Here is an 18,345-nt window from a genome sequence, read left to right as displayed (position 1 = left end):
TGGACGGGTTCAGGGGTCATCAGGAGCCCTGAGCAGAACTGTCACTGGGTGTGTGGAAGGGTCGAAAACAGGTGGACTCTGGGGTCACTCCTAGGGGAGTGTGCTGGCGCTTTGGGACAGTGCAAAGATCTGGAAAAGAGAACCCTGGCCAGGATGGAGTCCTGGAGTGTCCAGGTCTGGGGTGGTCGTCCAGGAGGCACTGGCTTTAGAGCATCTCTGCCCTTGAGCAGGGGGCTCCTTCCGCGCTTCTGAGCCTGGGGGCGCGGCCTCCGGCAAGGGCGTGTTTAGAGTGAGTGGGGGCGTGGTCTGCCATGGAGCGGGGAGACGCGGAAGCCGGTGGTAGCCGAAGCAGAAAATCTGGGCTAGGCCCAGCCGGCGATTCCATCATCTCAGTCCCTGTCCCCATCGAGCAACCCCTAGGCCATGGACGCAGCAGAGCCGGGTAGGCGGTCCGGGATACGGGATCCAAGAGGGGCATCAGCCATACCCGCTTCCTAAATTGAGGGCCTATGGTTGTCCATCTCTGTCCATAGAGCAGGGACAGGAGTTCCTGAATGGGGAGGATGCCGGGGATCCTCCATTGTGGGCACCGGCCCCCGCAAGCCGAGAGGGGCCCGGGACACCAGTCCCTGACCCCCTCCCCCTTTGGAGTCTTCACCCCGATGCCTGGTTGAAGGGGCCCAGGAAGGGGAAGTGGCTGCTTCTGCTTTTGATATTTGTGATGGGGGCAGGGTGCAACAACCGCGGATGGAGAGGGGAAAGGGCGACAGCGCAGCAGGATCCCCACCCGCTGCTCCATAGCCCAGGGAGGAGCAATGCTGATGGGGCCCCCAGAAGAAGGGCGGGAGAAGCTGTCGCAGAAATGTAGCAAGTTTCCGCTTGTTTGGGGGACTGTCGTTTGTGTCTCTCTGTGCATGTTGAGTGTCAGTCATTCAGTCTTTATGACCCTGATGGTTCAGTCTGCCAGTGTTTCTGCCACAGCTCTCTGCCTGTCTGTCCCATGTGTATTTCCATCTGTCTGGCCTGAGTTCCATGCGGCTCCATTGCCAAGCTGGCTCTCGTCCCTGGGGACAGTGTGACTGCATCTGGGGCATCTGTTTTGTCTCGTTGCCTCTGAGCCCGTGTGTTTGTGGCTGTCTCTGCTCTCTGTGTTGGGTTGTGCCTGAGTCCATCTGCCTGGCCAAAGTAAGCCCCACCCACCCAAGCCCACCCTCCCTCCATTCCAACTCAGACACCCACCTCATCCCACACTCCCCACAGAACCAGAACTTTCTCTCTGTCTTGCTCCTCTTTCTTTCTCTCTCCCCACCCTCCAAACAGCCAGCCAAGGTGCTGTGGACTAGGGAGGCTTCGTGTACCCATATATGACCCCCCCCCCTTTTAGGGCTTCCCCCGGCTCCCGAGAGCAGGAAGAGGTACAGTGACATCTTTCGGAGCCTGGACAACCTTGAAATTTCACTGGGGAACGCGTGAGTCTGAGCCTGGGTTGCCCCCAAATCCTGCCAAGATCTCCAAAACACCCAAAATTCACCCTCCCCAAATCCACTGGAAATCCCTATAGTGGTCCTAGAACCCCCACATATCCTTCTGGTAACCCCTTACAACATTTGAGACCCCTATAATCCCACTCTCTGAATCCCAAAGCCGTCAAACTCTGTCTCAAGTCTCATAAAAAAGCTCACCTGGCTGTCCCCCAAAACCCCATCCCTTAGACCTCCCAGATACAAGATATGTCACTGAAGTGGTATTCAGGACCATCCGCCAAAATTCCCTGGGATCCTCAGCACCCCTGAGCGGGACAGCCTGGGTGGAGGGTGGTATCCTGATACCCTTACCTCCCAGGACCCTTGAGATGCTGGCTGGAGACCCTATACTTACAGGAGATCCAGAGCCTAACAAGATCCCCACAGCCACTGTGGTGAGAGATGGAGCCAAGGGAGGCAGGGAGGAGGGGCATCCAGGAGGAGGGCTCTAAGGAGTGGGGCCCCTGCCCTGCATGTTCCTGAATGCTGTCTCCCTCCCCCTCAGACCAGTGAAACCAGCCATTGGAGTGGCCCCTCCCCAGAGGGTCCTGCACCCCTTACAGGTAGGGGGTTTTGAGGCCAGGAGGTGGGGGCAGAAAGAAGTTCTTCCCTTAAGTCATCACCGACTGCCTGTCCTGTGCACCTGGGACACTGCAGTGCACAGAGCAGATGTGAGCCCCGGCCCTCAGGGAGCCCCAGTCTAGGTGGAAAATCAGTGTAAAATTGCAAGTCATTGTAAAGGGTATTTTGGGGAGTCATAGGGTAGAATAAAGGTCACTGGTCAGGTCTAGAGGCTCAAGTGAGGTCAGGGTTTCAAGGGAGTTTAGGATTCAGAGGTCAGAGGTCCACCTGTCTGCCCAGGGGAGGAACTGGACTTGCGGCTCATTCGGACCAAGGGTGGTGTGGACGCAGCCCTGGAGTATGCCAAGACCTGGAGCCGCTATGCGAAGGAGCTGCTGGCCTGGACCGAGAAGAGAGCCAGCCTTGGTGAGGGTCCTTCCACCGGCCCCAGGCTCCAGGCAGCTCCCACTCCCTGCCCAGCTCAGACCCTTCTGTCTCCCCACAGAGCTAGATTTTACCAAAAGCATTATGAAGATTGCCGAGGCTGGCAAGGTGTCAATCCACCAGCAGGTAACCATGACCAGCCCCCTTCACCGCCCCCCCCTCAGCCCAAACCCTTCAGAAAGAACCCCAGCCCAACCCCACCCCTAGATCCTCAGCATCTTCCAACCCCCCCACCCCCCCACCCCCCACCAGAGCCACATGCCACTGCAGTACATCTACACCCTGTTTCTGGAGCACGACCTCAGCCTGGGAGCCCTGGCCATGGAGACAGTGGCCCAGCAGAAAAGAGACTACTACCAGGTGAGGGATCCATGCTGCCCACGCACCATTCCTTCACTCCACTCAGTGGAGGGCGCTGGCACCATCAGTGCTATTTTGCTGATGAGGAAGCTAAGGCCCATGGATGCTGAGGAACTTGCCCAAGGTTACCCAGCAGAGATTCAAACCAGGCTTCTTGTGCAATTGCAAAACTGCATTTGTTTGTTGGTGGGGCGCAAGGTGAGGTGCTGAGTGTTCCCAGGAAGACTCTCTTGGCATCTCTGGATCAAGGCAGAAAGGATGAGGTGACCACTAAGTCTTCTTGTTGGGACACAGAGTGGGGGTGAGCAAGTCTGGGTAAGAAGACCCTCTGGGAGCCTGCAGACCCTGAAAAGGGTCCAGAGGGTGAAAGGCACCTGGCCTCAGGGAATGGAAGGACCAGTGGCCCTGAGGCAGCATCCCCGTCCCCCATCATTGCCAGCCCCTGGCCGCCAAACGGACTGAGATTGAGAAGTGGCGGAAGGAGTTCAAGGAGCAGTGGATGAAAGAGCAGAAGCGGATGGTGAGGCCCAGGTGGGTGAGGGTGAGCTAGGGAAGGAGAGGAAGGGGCCCTGACTGTGCTCCTGCCCTTCCCCCAGAACGAAGCAGTGCAGGCACTGCGGAGAGCCCAGCTCCAGTATATGCAGCGCAGCGAGGACCTGCGGGTGCGCTCCCAGGCATCCTCGGAGGACCCAGCCCCCCAGGCCTCACTGGGACCCAGCAAACAGCAAGAGCGGCGGCGGCGCTCCCGAGAGGAGGCCCAGGCCAAGGTGGTGACCCTGCCCCCTAGGCCCCCTAGTGCTTCGGTGCTCCCCACCCATGCTGCCTCCCACCTGTACCCCGGGCCTTGCTTTCTCCAGGCACAGGAGGCAGAGGCATTGTACCAGGCCTGTGTCCGTGAGGCCAATGCGAGGCAGCAGGACTTAGAGGCCACCAAACAGCGAATCGTGTCACACATACGCAAGCTGGTGCTGCAGGGGGACGAAGTGATGAGGCGGGTGAGACTCTACCCCAAGCTGAGCGCCCCTCCCTCCTGCCCTCCCTAAACTGCCTCCAGGATACCAGGACTCACTCCATCTCCATGGATAGCCAGTCCCTGCCTCAGACCCTGAATGTACCTCTGCCTAGGTCCCACTCCTGTGGGGTCCTGCCCCCAGGATGACCCTGACCAGCCAACCCCCCTCCCGCCCCCCCGGTGACACCCTCATCCCTAGGCCACCTCCCACTGTCTAACTCCTCTCTCATATGTGGTCTCCGTGGTCTCCACCTGGCAGGTGACCCTGGGGCTGTTCCGGCTTCGAGGGGCGCAAGCAGAGCGTGGTCCCCGCGCCTTTGCTGCCCTGGCCGAATGCTGCGCGCCCTTCGAGCCTGGCCAGCGCTACCAGGAGTTCGTGCGGACACTGCAGCCAGAGGCCCCGCCACCTGCCTTCTCCTTCCAGGAGTTTGTTCCTGCCCCGCACAGGTGGGCCCCTAGGAGCAGAGTCAGGAAGGAGCCCCAGACATGGTGCCAGCTGTTGGCATCATAAGCTGAGAACTTGGGGTCAAAGAACTCAAAGCCTCAGTACTTGGATTTAGTACCCAAGGTTCTCATCTGGGAAGCAGGGGTTGTCCCAGGCCTGGGAGGGTCAGGACTTTAAGACTGCTGCACTGGCCACAATGCGCATACACCTCAGGGCTTGCAGACCCAAGTACTTGGAGTCGGATCCAAGATGCGGGGCCTGGGTGCTGTCACCTTGGCCAGTGTCCTCGCTCTCAGAGCCCTCAAACCTGTCCTTCCAGCTCCCCTCTGGACACAAAGAAAAAGCTCTCCGGTCCCCCACCTCCACGGTTGGATGAGAGTGCCGCGGAGCCAGGCCCTTGGGAGGACACAGGCGTCGGCTGGCAGGGTGAGTACAGGGAGGAGTGGGGAGGATTGGTGCTGGGGAGGGTCGTCCTCATTGACCTCTCCCCTCCTAGGGACTCCGGGCCCCACTCCAGGCAGCGATGTGGACAGCGTGGGCGGTGGCAGCGAGTCTCGATCCCTGGACTCTCCCACTTCCAGCCCAGGTGGGGCCAGGATCTGGCCCTGACCCACTCCTAACCCTGACCCTCCTCCAGCCCTGGCCAGGCTCTGACCTTCATCTCTAACCTACCCTTCGATCTTTAACCTACCCACACTCCTGACCCTATTTATTCAGCCTCTGACCTATCTGACCCCCCACATACACACCTTCAACCCTTTCCCCAAGGATAGCTGTGGGTGGTTCTGAAAGGCCTGAAAACTAGGAAAGCCTGCTTAGCTTTGGAACTTCTCCATGACCCCTATGACCCCAACCTCTGGGATCCTCTGACTCCAGGCCCTGGTACAAGGCGGCTGGTGAAGGTCTCATCCACAGGCACTGAGTCTTCAGATGACTTTGAGGAGCGAGACCCTGGTAAGGCTGGAAGCAGGTGGGGCAGGACGGGGGCAAGGATGGACCAGGCCCCCCTTACCCTATTTTCCCACAGACCTGGGAGATGGGCTTGAGAATGGGTCCGGCAGCCCCTTCAGGAAGTGGACGCTCTCCAACGCAGCTCAGACTCACCGGCTGCGGCGGCTGAGGGGCCCAGCCAAGTGCCGAGAGTGTGAGGCCTTCATGGTCAGCGGGACCGAATGTGAGGAGGTGTGGCCCGGGCCAAGGACCGGCTCTCTGCTGACCCCACTGACCTCCCTGAGCCCCAGGCACCTCCATGACCTGATATTCCTGTGCCCTTCCTGCCCCTGGGACCAGCCCTGATCTAATGATTGCCCATGAGCTTCCCGTTCCCTAAGGATCCTTACAACCTTCACTTCTGCTGACCCCCAGTGACCTCCCTGATCTTTTTTTTTTTTTTTTTTTTTTAGGAAACTGTTCTTTATTTATGCAAAACATTTTCTAAATTAATTGTTATTTGCTACCAATGAATTTGCTCCCCTCCCCCAACCCCCAGTGCTTTCTGACCTGCCACAAGCGCTGCCTTGAGACTCTGCTGATCCTCTGTGGACACAGGCGGCTCCCAGCCCGGACATCCCTCTTCGGGGTCGACTTCCTGCAGCTGCCCAGGGACTTCCCGGAGGAGGTGCCCTTTGTGGTCACCAGGTGCACGGCTGAGATAGAACAGCGCGCTCTGGGTGTGCAGGTGCTACCTTGACCCTTGACCTTTGACCATCCCCAGCAATGGCCTGGCCCTCTCCATGGCTGGATTACAACCCAGATGTTTTTCCCACCCTACCCTACAGGGCATTTATCGGGTCAGCGGGTCCCGGGTCCGTGTAGAACGGCTGTGTCAGGCTTTCGAGAATGGCCGAGCGTTGGTGGACCTGTCTGGGAATTCACCTCATGATGTCTCAACTGTGCTCAAGCGATTCCTCCAGGAGGTGGGTGCGCTGGGGACAGGGCAGGGCCAGCTGGGCAGGCTGAGGCTAAGGACCCTCTGCAGCCTACCCACACCCATGTTCCCCTTGCCATTCCACCCCCAGCTCACTGACCCCGTGGTCCCCTTCCACTTCTACGATGCCTTCATCTCTCTGGCTAAAACCCTGCATGCAAACCCCGGGCACGACTCTGAGACCCCAAGTCCCAGTCCTGAGGTTATTCGCTTGCTGAAGACCCTCTTGGTGCAGCTGCCTGACTCTAACTACAACACCCTGCGGCATCTGGTGGCTCATCTGTTCAGGTGTGCACTGTCCCTGACCTTGAAATGGATGTGACTACTGGACATGTGACTGCTGACCCCTGACACTGACCTCTGACCTTTGCATGTGTTTTCTGAGCTCTGAACCTTAATACATGACTTCTGACTTTCGGTGCCTACTCTCGCTCCCCATGGCTGGGCATAGAGCTGCTGGGCTCAAACTATGACCAGGGCCACTGGCCCGTGACTTGGGCAAGTAACCACTAGTCTGGCGTTCAGGTCCTACCCGGTAAGTGACGACTGGGCACTCTGTGCCTTTCCCTTCTTCTCGCCCCAGGGTGGCTGCACAGTTTGAGGAAAACAAGATGTCTGCCAACAACTTGGGCATTGTGTTTGGACCCACGCTGCTGCGGCCACCGGACGATGCTGGGGCAGCTGCCACCGGCTCTGTTACCTGCCTCCTGGACTTCGGGCACCAGGCCCAGCTTGTCGAGTTTCTCATAGTGCACTATGAGCAGATCTTTGGGATGGACGAGCTCCCCCTGGCCACTGAGCTCCCACCTCAAGACCCCAGCCCAACCCCTGGGCTCCTCACAACCAGCCCCCAGCCAGCACCCCCATACCTTGCCCCAGATCCCCTGCCCCCAACCTTACCCTCAGATTCAGATCCAGACCCTGAACCCCACAGTGTCCTGGAGAAGCATCCCGAGGTCATGCCCTCCGAGGTAGGAACTAGCTGGGCCCACAGACATGGGGAGGGTCCTTTCTCCATTTAATCTTCTCATTCACTCTCTCTCCTCCCTTCCTTTCCCTTTAAAATTTTCTTTTTCACTCCTTCCTTATGTACCCTATGCTCATTCTAGAAGGAAAAGTGAGGAATGGAATTGGGGAGGGGAGGGAGTGTTAATAATGGAGTGACAACAGGATACAGCCCTGCAGAGGGTGATCATTCACACCTTCAACAAAATACTTATTTAGCACCTATTATGTGCCAAGCATTGCTTTAGGCATTACATATACATCAGTGAGCAGAATATTCAAAGACCCTATTCTCTTGGTGCCTGCATTCTCATGGGAAAGAAACCAGCAATAAATAAGAAATATGATACAGAGTTAATTATATAGGATGTTACATGGTGACAAGTACTATAGAGAAAAGAAAGTAGCATAAGGTTAGGGATATCAGGGACATGGAGGTGAGAGGTGATGGACAGTTTGTAGCAGTAAGTAGGATGGTGTGGGCAGGTCTCCTGGAGAAGGTGGATTTGAACAAAGACTGGGAGGATGTGAAGGAGAAATAAGCCAGGGAAGGTCAGGGTAAGTGTGTTCCAGGCAAAGAGAATGGCCAATGCAAAGGCCCTGAGGTGGGAGCATGCCTGGTATATTCAAGGCACAGCTCCGTGGTGTAATGAATGAAGGGAAGATGAGGACAAAGAGGTCACCTACTATACGTGAGCACTTTACAGGCTTCCTGTCATTCTCACCACAGCCCTGAGTGGTAGATACTGTTAGTGAGTTAGTTATATAGTGAAAACCATTTACAGATGGGACTCCTAGGGAGGTTTCCTGGTCCCTCAGGTTCTGCTACACCTGCCGTTCCTGAGCGTGCAGACCTCCTCCACTGCAGTCCCAAGTTGCGAAAGGGTTGCTGGTGAGCTGCGGGACTCCGAGAACTGGAATGACTCATAGAAAGAACTCTGGCTGCTATTAGCATTCAGCTAAAGGCAGAATAGTGAGACTATACAGCTAACTGGGCGTAAGGTTGCAGAGAATAGAGCAGGAAGGAGCGTTACCTCATCCTAGTGTGGAGATGGGTAAGTCACAGCCTGGCCTGGCCTCTGCTGAACAAGAGCGTTCCAGCCCTCAGAGCCCACAGTGGAGACCAATAACATTGCTCTGCACAGCAGGACAAGCAGGACACTGTTAAGGGCACCACATCTTCCCAGACACCAAAACTGCAAAGGAACTTGCATGTCCAGGAACAAACTCTCTGTTCTCCAAGAAACTCAAAAAACTGGGATTTTATTGTTGGGGTCTTGGTCTTGGGTTTCTCCCTACAGATTCTAATTCCACAGAGTGACCAGAGAGAGGAAGTGGCCCAAGACACCAAAGATGAGAGAGGGGAAGGTGAGTGTGCTGGGAGTAAACCAGGAGTTCTGGGGGTACCCTACCCATGGTAGCTTGGCGGAGAGATGACTCCCGGGAGGGATATCCAGAGGACTTAGTGATGCTCAGCAGTGACCACCCCATTCCACAGTGTCCAGCCAAGGCCCCGAGGACTCACTCCTGGGGACACAGTCCCGTTGCTACTTCAGCCGCCAGCCAGTGAAGTATCCCCGGGGGGGCATGCGGCCTGTCACCCACCAGCTGTCCAGCTTGGCCCTGGTGGCTTTCAAATTGTGCAAGGAGACTCCTGTCACATCAGGGCCTCAAGGGAGCTTGCGGGGGAGGGGACCGAGCCCTGCTGCTGCCTCCCCTGAGGGCCATCCCCTGCGCCGTACCCCGCTGCCCAAGCATTTTGAGATCACCCAGGAGACAGCCCGGCTACTCTCCAAGCTGCACAGAGAGGAGGTGCCCAAGGCCACCTGCTGCCCGGACCCTCCACATGAGGATGAGGAAGTGGAGGAGCATCTCTGACCAGCCCAGCACTTGGACCAAGTGGCCCAGGATTGAGGACATAGACTCACTTCTCCCCAGGAGTTCAATGTTGGGAGATCTGGAGAGTTCCTATAAGGAAAAACTACACAGCCTGTGGGAAGACTAAAACCCTTTTTGGGACAGTGTACCAGGATCCCCCACTAGACACGGGATACTGCCAAGCATCAGTGCCACTCAAGTTCAGAGGTCACTCAGGGTCAATACTCAGGTTCAATACAGGTCACAGGATCCTTGGGGTCCACCCTAGTCTGACCCCTTGGACAGGGGTACCTTTGGCTACTTTGGTTGTGGCCACTTCCCCACCTCAGCCCATCTCCTTAGCTGACCCCAAGTGACCTGCTTTTGGAGTGGGGGAGTGACAGCCAGATACATCCCGGTCGTGCCTGGGGTCTGAGGGCCTCTGAATAAACTGTGTCCTTATGCCCTTCAGTGTCTTTCTTTGCCAAGTGAGGGCAGCAGCATTTGGCCCATTTTACCCATCAGAGAAACCAAGGCCTTCCTTCGCGCACCTATAGGCAGTCAGGCTGGACGGGACACCGAGCTGAGTCATGCCACCCGGCCCTCCGGGAGCTCCCGATCCCGTCCTGCATAATCAAATATAACAAAGTGAAGATAACCGGGACAATGGAGCTGTGTGCTCTGGGCCGGGCTGCGGGAGCCCAGGGCCCAGGCAGGCCTGGGCCGGGCAGGGGGCAGCACCGCCAGGGCGGGGAGGCGCGGGGGCGGGATTTCGAGAAACTTGAGTGCGGCGGGACCGCCAGCCGAGGAGGTCCGCAAAGTGCGGGGGGCCACGGCGCTGCTCATCTCCCGCGGTGGGGCGGGGGTCCGGGCGGTGGGGCCTGGTCGGATCAGGGCGGGGCCTGGAGCTCGGCGGCGGATTGGACGCGAGGGAGCGGGGTTGGCCCGGGACGGGGGTGCGGACCCTGCGACCACCCGGAGCTGAGCCCGGGCGGTGCGAGGTCACGGCGGGAATTCTCCAGCCGTGAGTGACTCAGCCGCCCCCGAAGCCCGAAACTGCGGGCGCGCGAGGTGTGCGGGGACGGGGCGGGGGGTCCCTCGCCGGAAGTGGAGAGGGGCCGCGAGGCGGGAGGAAATGGGGGACTGCGGTTCCGGGCGACCCTGTGCTCGCCGGGCTGCGGAGGCGGGGCGCCCCCAGGTGGCGGGGACAGGGCGGGGCGCCCCCAAGGGGCGGGGGCGGGGCGCCGGGGCTGGGCCGGGACCGGCTGGGACAGGACCGTGAGGGCGGGACCCACCTCCCGCGCTCTGTGCCGCCCGTGCTGAGCGCACTCAAACTCTGCGCTCCCTGTACGGTCGCTGGGCCATGGGTCCCCGATCCGGCCCTCCCCCCTGCGAGGCCGCCCGGTCTGCGGCGTGAAGGACCGCCTAGGTGAGGCCGGCACGGACGGGGCGGATGGGCCCGGGTCCCTGGGAGGGTGTGGCGCCTGCCCGCAGGCCCAGGTGCCGCCCCCTTCTCCCCTCACCCTCCTCCTAAGCCTGGGCGCTCCGGAAAGCCCCGCGCCAGCTGCGCGCTTCTTCGCGGAGGCCACCAGAGTCCCACGTCCCCCCGAACGGCCTGATGCCCCGCCCGCTCCGGTGGTGCTCTCGTCCAAAGCCCGTCGCCCAACTCCCGGGCTGTCCACTCGGGCCTCCCGTCACCTCCAGGCCCCAGCACCACCGCCAGCAGGGCCCCAGCAGAGGCCCCACCCCGCGCACATGTCCCCTGGGCTCTGCTCTCTGAAGTGACCCGACACTGAGCTTACCCTCCCTCCCCTACCTTCACAACTCACACCCCTTTGTCCTGCCCTAACCCAACCCTCCCCAACCAGAACAGACTGGACCCAGATTGGTGGAACGTAGGCAGATGGATTTTGTTTTGTTCCTTTAGATTACAAAACAAAACCAACTGGGGGGGGGGGGGGGACACAAATAAACCCAGCCAGTTGTTTGATTTGGGAGGTAACTTTTGTAAGAGTCTTTTTTTTTTTTTTTTTTTCTTCTATTTTTCTCTTCTTTTTTGTTTTTTGTTAACTCTCACCCCAGGATATTTTCGAGAGAGTGTAAGGGAGGGGGAGAGACACAGAGAGAGAAACATTGATGTGAGAGAGACACATCAGTTGGTTGCCTCTGGCTCACACTCTGACCCGAGATGGAGCCTGCACCTTAGGTAAGGACCCTTTACCAGAATCAAACCCGGGACCCTTCAGTCCACAGGCCGAGGCTCTATCCAGTGAGCTAAACCAGATAAGGCTGTCAGAGTCTTATTTGTAAATAAGCAACAACTGTCCCACCAGCACCCCACAACCCATGGAGCTTGCTTTTCTAGGTCACTCTGGTCCCCAAAACACCACTTGGCCCGGAGGCCTTTGAGTTTGAGAGCTTTGGCCTTGTCCTGATCCTACTCTCTGCTGCTCCTTTCTGTGTCCTTCCAACAAGTGCTGCCCGCATTGACCTTTTCCTCTGCCCCCAGATGGTCACCATGGGCCAGTGCTACTACAACGAGACCATCGGCTTCTTCTACAACAACAGTGGCAAGGAGCTGAGCTCCCACTGGCGGCCTAAGGATGTGGTGGTGGTGGCCCTGGGCCTGACTGTCAGTGTGCTGGTGCTGCTGACCAACCTGTTGATCATCGCAGCCATCGCCTCGAACCGTCGCTTCCACCAGCCCATTTACTACCTGCTTGGCAACCTGGCCGCAGCTGACCTCTTTGCCGGTGTGGCCTACCTCTTCCTCATGTTTCACACTGGCCCTCGCACAGCCCGGCTCTCGCTCCAGGGCTGGTTCGTGCGGCAGGGTCTGCTGGACACAAGCCTGACGGCATCGGTGGCCACACTGCTGGCCATCGCCGTGGAGCGGCACCGCAGCGTGATGGCCGTGCAGCTGCACAGCCGCCTGCCGCGTGGCCGAGTCGTCATGCTCATTGTGGGAGTGTGGGTAGCTGCGCTGGGCCTGGGGCTGCTGCCCGCCCACTCCTGGCACTGCCTCTGTGCCCTGGACAGCTGCTCACGCATGGCCCCCCTGCTCAGCCGCTCCTACCTGGCAGTCTGGGCCCTGTCCAGCCTGCTCGTCTTCCTGCTCATGGTGGCTGTCTACACCCGCATATTCTTCTACGTTCGTCGGCGGGTGCAGCGCATGGCAGAGCATGTCAGCTGCCACCCCCGTTACCGGGAGACCACGCTCAGCCTGGTCAAGACTGTTGTCATCATCCTGGGTGAGTGGGACCCCACTTTCCTCCAACTCCTCCAAGACCGGATGGAGGAGTGTGATGGGAGGAGATGACTTGGGTGGGGAAGGTTCTCCAAGGAGGTGATATCTGAGCAGAGATCTAATTGCTAGAGAAGGGAACAGAGTTCAGGCAGAAGGAACAGAGAGCCCCAGGCAGGACCAGGCAGCAATTCCAGAGAGGAGAGCAGGTCAATACAGCCTCAGAGGGCAGAGGTCCGAGTCAGATTTTGTTCTGAATTCCTTAAGAGGGTTTAGCAGGGAGTAACGTGGTCACTGGCTGTTGCAATGTAGGATGGTCTGGGTCAGGGAGGCAGCAAGAGGCCTTCCCATGAGGACCCCCCCACCACACACACACACACACACACACACACACACACAAACACACAAGAACAAGGAGTGACTCTTCCAATGATCTCCTCCCCCCACGGAGTAACTGGCCTGTCCCACAGTGATCTCTTTTCCCCACAGAACAGATCTCCATGTAGAAATGTCCAGAGCTCTGGCCACAGTGCGCCAATTAAGAAAGGTGTCCCTTCTGTCAGATAAGTCAGATAAAGAGACCCTTCTTAGCAATTCTTCCCCATCGCTCTGCCAAGCCAACAAGACAGGCCTCCCTTGCACAGCAAACCACAGCTGTTGTCCAAGCTCTGGACACCCCTCCAGCCCTGAGCTTGGAGCTGTGGGTCACCTTGGGCTCCATCCCGCAGGGGCGTTCGTGGTTTGTTGGACGCCGGGCCAGGTGGTGCTGCTCCTAGACGGTCTGGACTGCAAGTCTTGCAACGTCCTAGCTGTGGAGAAGTATTTCCTACTCTTGGCCGAGGCCAACTCCCTGGTCAATGCTGTGGTGTACTCCTGCCGCGATGCTGAGATGCGCCGCACCTTCCGCCGCCTCCTCTGCTGTCTGTGCCTCCGCCGGTCCACCCATGAGTCTGCCCACTACACATCCTCCACCCGAACAGGCGCCAGCACTCGCATCATGCTTCCTGAGAATGGCCACCCCCTGATGGATTCCACCCTTTAGCCAACCTTGGACTTGAGTGGTATGCAGCAAGTGCCAGATCGCACCCCTGACCATTTGTGGATGTGCCTGGTTCAGCCCAATTTGAAGGACAGAATTAAAGGCAGACCCTCGGTCTGGATGCCAGACCTCCGCAGACACGCACAACTCTGCCTGCTCCAGGGCCTGGGGGTATGTGGTCATCTCCAGGTGCCCAGGAAAGTGTCAGATGGGGTACCGGAACTGGCTCTTCAATCATCTCAAGTTGTGGGGTTTTTAACAGACATTTTCCTGTTTTACTGCACATCCCTGGTAAACCCTGTGGATTGCTTCCTGGTCCGTGGTGGTGTGTGTTAAAGGTCGGCGAGATGAGGACTCTCAGTAACAAGGGAGAGTAACAAGGATGGATCATGGATGCACCATCTGCCTGAGGGTGATTCTTCAGGGGCACAGAGTTTGTGGCCCCATGAAGCCTCCGGGCTTGCCCATCCCCATTAGACTTGAGGGTATCCACAAGGAGGACATATTAAGGAGTAAACTTTTATTTTTCCTCTGAGGTCTCCAAAGCACTTTGTGTCATCAGCTCAGTCTGTCACTGTGTCCCAGAATTGTCCATCTCAGCTGTAGCCTGGCAGGCATCCTTCAGCATGGCATCTCCACAGCCCTGTTCTCATTCCCCTTCAGACTCTGGCTAGCTGTTACTCCATCTCTCTTGGAGACTTAGATCTGTTCCCTCTTGTCTGTCTTCTCCACTTATTCCCTTGCCTCCATCTTGCCAACTGCCTGTCTTCATCCTCTGGAGCTGAGTAGTTCATGGACCATGTGAGTCCTCTCTTTCCCGCCTGCCCTTTCGTCCCAGTCCAGTTTAACAGTCATGTGTGTCCATCCCATTGCATACTACACACCCACAGGCCAGGGTAGTGGGATCCATGGAGCAGGGTGCAAGATTTGAGTGTTGCCATTTCTCAAGCTCCCCTGATTTCTGGCACACGGAGAAGCACTTTAGGTGCATTATTTAACCATCACCTGCAGGTATTACGCTTATTTTCATGGGAGGACAATGGTTTGAGAGGTTGAGATCTGGCCCCTGGTTCCACAGCTTTAAAAGGACACCGAGATGCATGCAGGGACTAGAGAGGCCCCTGGGGAAGGAGCTTCTGATTCCCACAAAGTGTGGAATCCCCACAAGCTCAGCCTGGCTTTTCCCACCTCATCCCACAGCCCCCAAAGGCTTCAGACATACGAGACTCCTGATAATGAGCCCCATCTCAGATGTTCATAGTGTAGACCAGGATCTGGATGCTCTGCTTCCACCTAAGGAGGAAATAGGGTTATGTCCCTACTTCAGGTTCACACACAGAATAACAGCTGATTTTGAAAGCAGGCGTCCCATCAGAGGCCCAGTTCTTAAGCTACTAATGTACGCATTGCCAAAGAACCAAAAACATCTAGGTCCTTCTACATTAAATGGGGCTGGGCTTCCCTTTGGGGAAACTCCCAGCCCTAAAGTAGCTTTGTGAGGAGGCAAGAATGAACTGGGGTGCTGGGTATTTCTCCAGGGTCCAAAGTGGGCAGCATAGGGCCTGGGGCCTGCAACTCCAGAGGTGATGACCCAGGCTGGCAGCTTCCACCAGGTCCCTGGGCACACACGCCCATGAAAGATGCCGTCTTTGCCTCCACGGAGCTCTGGGCTTGTTGGGTAGATGTGTCATTTTGGGGGCCGAGGCAGCCAACCAATTCCTAGGTCCTCCAAAGACAGCTCTGTGCTTCACCGGCTGCACATCCTCCAGGTTCTCACAATCCTTGAGTCTCCTTTGGGACTTCGTCTCACCAGTTTTTCCCTCTCTTGTAGATCTCTGTTCTCTACTGGGCGACTTCAAAGTTTTTGTCTCTGCTGGTCTTTGAAGCTTTCAAAAACCCATCCCCTCACCCCATTCTCTGAGGGACACCAAAGTTGCCCACTGTTTTCAGGCCGCCGGTGCAAGAACTGTGCTAGCAGCTGATTTTCCTGTGCAGGGCTTTCGCTCTCGATGGCGCCCACGGCCTAGTACTTCCTATTATTGGGGCCAAGTGTCAGCTCTCATCAGGAAGCTTTCGAGGTTGTTCTTACACTGGCCCACATCACTCATTTCCATTCCCTGCTGTCTCTTTCAGGGGTCCAATCACACCAGGTGGTTACTGCATTTCCTCTCCAGCAGCAATGGGAACCCTGCCCCGAAGCGTGGGCAGCCAGGCTGAGCCTGCATCTGGGGTCTGCCCTCAGAGCAAACAGGCTCCAGGCAGTCCATGACGTTGAATAAGTAATGCTTGTCCAGTCTGTTCCTTTTCTCTCGCATGAGGAGCTGCTGCCTTGGGGTGCACCACAGGGTAGGTCTTCTGGAAATATCCATTCATTAACCATGTGGTAGCGTTTTCTAGACCTGGAATGCTGCAGAGCAAGAGAATGAGTAAACGAGAGTGGTCACGCTCAAGCCAGACCTGAAAGGTGAACAGAGCTAACTTCCACAGCTGAGAAAACCACTCGGTTCTAACCTCCAGCACCATCACGGTGCCCCTCCTGGGAAGGCTGATGGAGCTTTGAGGGCCAAGGGAAATCCTGAGAAGGAAGGGGTGCTGGGAGGGACAGTGGGTTGCTCTGAGATGTCTGCAACCCTGAGGAATAAGAGGCTCAGATAGGAAGGCCTCTGAGGAGGAGCAAGGTCTCTGAAGAGGAGGTGCAAGAGGCGGAGATGTGGGGTAAGGGCCACCGGAGCGGGGCGGAGCCGGCATCGCCCTCTGGAGGAGGATGGGGGGAAGCGCCTTTACAACCCCTGCGCTCTCCCGGCGTGGCGCGGGCTGTTAGGGGTGTCCGTGGGCGGCGCGCGGCGGCGTGGGAGGGCCTAGGTGCCGCTCATGTGCAGCAGCTCTTGGCTCCCGGCCCATGCGAGTGCTCCAGGCTCGGCGGCGACTCCTCGCGCCCTCCGGGCCCGCAGCCAGGGCCCCCGCCGGCCCAGCTCGGGAGACTCCTGCGGCAGATCATGGCCTCACCGACCGACCGACCCGAGCCTGGAGGAGGCGCAGGCCAGGTGCTGCGCGGCTCCGCTGGGCCCTGAGCCACCCCAAGTCCGGGCCAGGAAGGGGCGGGCCCAGCGGCCGGGTGGCTGGGTTGTGAAACAGAGGGAGGGGTGCGTGTCTAAGCAGGGAGAGCAGGTGTGGGGGGCTTCAGGAGGTTGAAAAAGGGGTTTATGGGATTAAAATGTAGCGGATTGAAAAGCTTATGGGGCTAAGCAGGGCGGGGTGATGGGGGTGTTTAGGAGATCTTCCAGGGCCGAGAGGGATGGGTTTAAGGGGAGCTCATGGATGGGGAGGCTTACGCTGAAAGAGGGTTTATGGAATTGTGAAGGGGTAAGAGGAATGTAAGTAGATGGGTTAGTGGGATTCATGAAGTGGGGAGTTTTGAGTGCAAGTAATGGCGAGTTGTGGAGAATGGGACTTGGGAATAAAGAGATGGGTGACTGACTAGGTGTGGGAACCATCAGGAAAAATGGTTACTCGAGCTGGGTGGAAACAAAGGACCTCCCGCTTTTTTATTAATTTGGCAAATATTTATTAGATACTTTGTGCAGGGATATTGGCTTCTGGCAAAGTCCCAGTTCTCAAGCTCATGGTTTGAGAGAGAAAATAAATGCAAACAACTTAGGATAGCCCAGCCGGTGTGGCTCAGTGGTTGAGCATCGATGCATTCACCAAGTCACCTGTTCAGTTCCCAGCTGGGGCACATGCCCAGGTTGTGGGCGCCATTCCCAGTGGAGGGCGTGCAAGAGGCGGCCAATCATCAATGTTTCTATCCTTCTCCCTTCCTCTCTCTCTAAAATCAATAAAAACATTTTTTAAAAACAGTATACATTGTGAGAAAAGCTATGAGGGAAGCCAGGTGGAGCGAGCACAGCACCTTCAGAGGCCCTGAGGTGGGGAACAGCGGACAGAAAGTAGAGTGAGGGACTGAAGTCCACAGTGGAGTTTGGAGGGAGGCTGGAACTGGATCGCACAGGCCTAAGTCTCACAAGAGTTGGGGTTTTGTTTCAGTTGCAAGGGGAAAGACCCCTGTCCCACTTACCCGCCCACCACGGTCAGCCAGCCAGGACTGGTAAAGTCTCCTTCACAAGGCAGCCCGTTGTGTTTGGGTTCTGCCCACATTATTAGGAATGGGAAAGGACTGGAGTCCTTTTGGAGGATGAGGTCTTCTTAAATGAGAACCTGTTTGGGGGAGAAGGATGGGCCCCGGGGGTGGAACCAAGGTCTGGTGGTGTGGACCACAGCCAGTCACTGGTGACTAGAGCCTTCAATTGCAGAGGGTTTACAAAGCCAGCTGAACAGTAGCCCTGGGCAGCTCCATCACCTCTATCTGGAAAGTTAGGGGTGTCACCCACCACCACTACCACCACCACCATGTTTATTCGACTCGTTGAAGCATTGTGCTAGAGAAACTGAGGTAGCTAAGATATTCTCTGCCCTCCTGGAGCTCACTGAAAAGTAGAGTGTGGGGGAGACTAATCTATAAATAGTTTTCATATCGGTGATATGCTGAGTAGACGTAATTCCTGGCGCAAAAGACTGGGCTGGGGGAGGGTGCCTTTGTGTGATGCCGTATTTGCTAGACTAGTCTGAGAGCAGAGACCGTGTTGTACTTTCCTTTGTATCCCAGGGCCTGGCACCTAGCATGCACAATGTTTTGTGGCACTTAGATTCTAGAAGGATGAGCAGGAGCTGGGGGAGGGGGGAATGGGCTCTTCGTGGGCAGGAACCACAGAGGCAGTGCTCTGCATGTTTGTGGAGCTACCTGTGTTCCTTTGCTTCTAGGTCAGTGGTCGGCAAACTGCGGCTCTTTGGCCCCTTGAGTTTTTAGCAAAAGCCAGCTTAGGAGTACCCTAATTAAGTTAATAACATTGTACCTACCTGTATAGGTTAAG

General features: G+C 57.1%; 2 protein-coding genes across 2 annotated transcripts; both read left to right on the top strand.

Moving 5' to 3' along the window:
- Positions 1-303: 303 nt before the first annotated feature.
- On the top strand, positions 304-9,598 carry GMIP (GEM interacting protein). The gene is made up of 21 exons (XM_080673345.1): positions 304-442; positions 1,385-1,469; positions 1,843-1,918; positions 2,029-2,086; positions 2,385-2,510; positions 2,590-2,654; positions 2,781-2,888; positions 3,328-3,408; positions 3,485-3,655; positions 3,746-3,883; positions 4,160-4,347; positions 4,665-4,771; positions 4,842-4,931; positions 5,222-5,299; positions 5,373-5,527; positions 5,835-6,023; positions 6,124-6,261; positions 6,364-6,560; positions 6,856-7,243; positions 8,579-8,645; positions 8,776-9,598. Exons 1-21 carry the CDS (start codon positions 424-426, stop codon positions 9,153-9,155), a joined length of 2,904 nt encoding a protein of 967 aa, XP_080529471.1. The 5' UTR covers positions 304-423; the 3' UTR covers positions 9,156-9,598.
- A 788-nt stretch (positions 9,599-10,386) lies between these two features.
- Positions 10,387-13,959, top strand: LPAR2 (lysophosphatidic acid receptor 2). Its single transcript, XM_080674046.1, has 3 exons — positions 10,387-10,563; positions 11,644-12,385; positions 13,107-13,959. The coding sequence occupies exons 2-3, from the start codon at positions 11,644-11,646 to the stop codon at positions 13,418-13,420; spliced, it is 1,056 nt and encodes a 351-aa protein (XP_080530172.1). The 5' UTR covers positions 10,387-10,563; the 3' UTR covers positions 13,421-13,959.
- The last annotated feature ends 4,386 nt before the right edge of the window (positions 13,960-18,345 follow it).

Source organism: Plecotus auritus, assembly GCF_963455305.1.
Source record: "Plecotus auritus genome assembly, chromosome: 6".
Taxonomy (NCBI): domain Eukaryota; kingdom Metazoa; phylum Chordata; class Mammalia; order Chiroptera; family Vespertilionidae; genus Plecotus; species Plecotus auritus.
This window is presented reverse-complemented; position numbering and strand designations above follow the sequence as displayed.

Excerpts from the sequence above, each read along its gene's own strand:
- GMIP (XM_080673345.1), top strand. Across the intron at positions 5,300-5,372 it reads CTTTGAGGAGCGAGACCCTG|ACCTGGGAGATGGGCTTGAG; the intron begins GTAAGGCTGGAA and ends ATTTTCCCACAG. Across the intron at positions 6,262-6,363 it reads TCAAGCGATTCCTCCAGGAG|CTCACTGACCCCGTGGTCCC; the intron begins GTGGGTGCGCTG and ends TTCCACCCCCAG.
- LPAR2 (XM_080674046.1), top strand. The coding sequence starts at position 11,644 with ATGGTCACCATGGGCCAGTGCTACTACAACGAGACCATCGGCTTCTTC. Across the intron at positions 12,386-13,106 it reads GACTGTTGTCATCATCCTGG|GGGCGTTCGTGGTTTGTTGG; the intron begins GTGAGTGGGACC and ends TCCATCCCGCAG.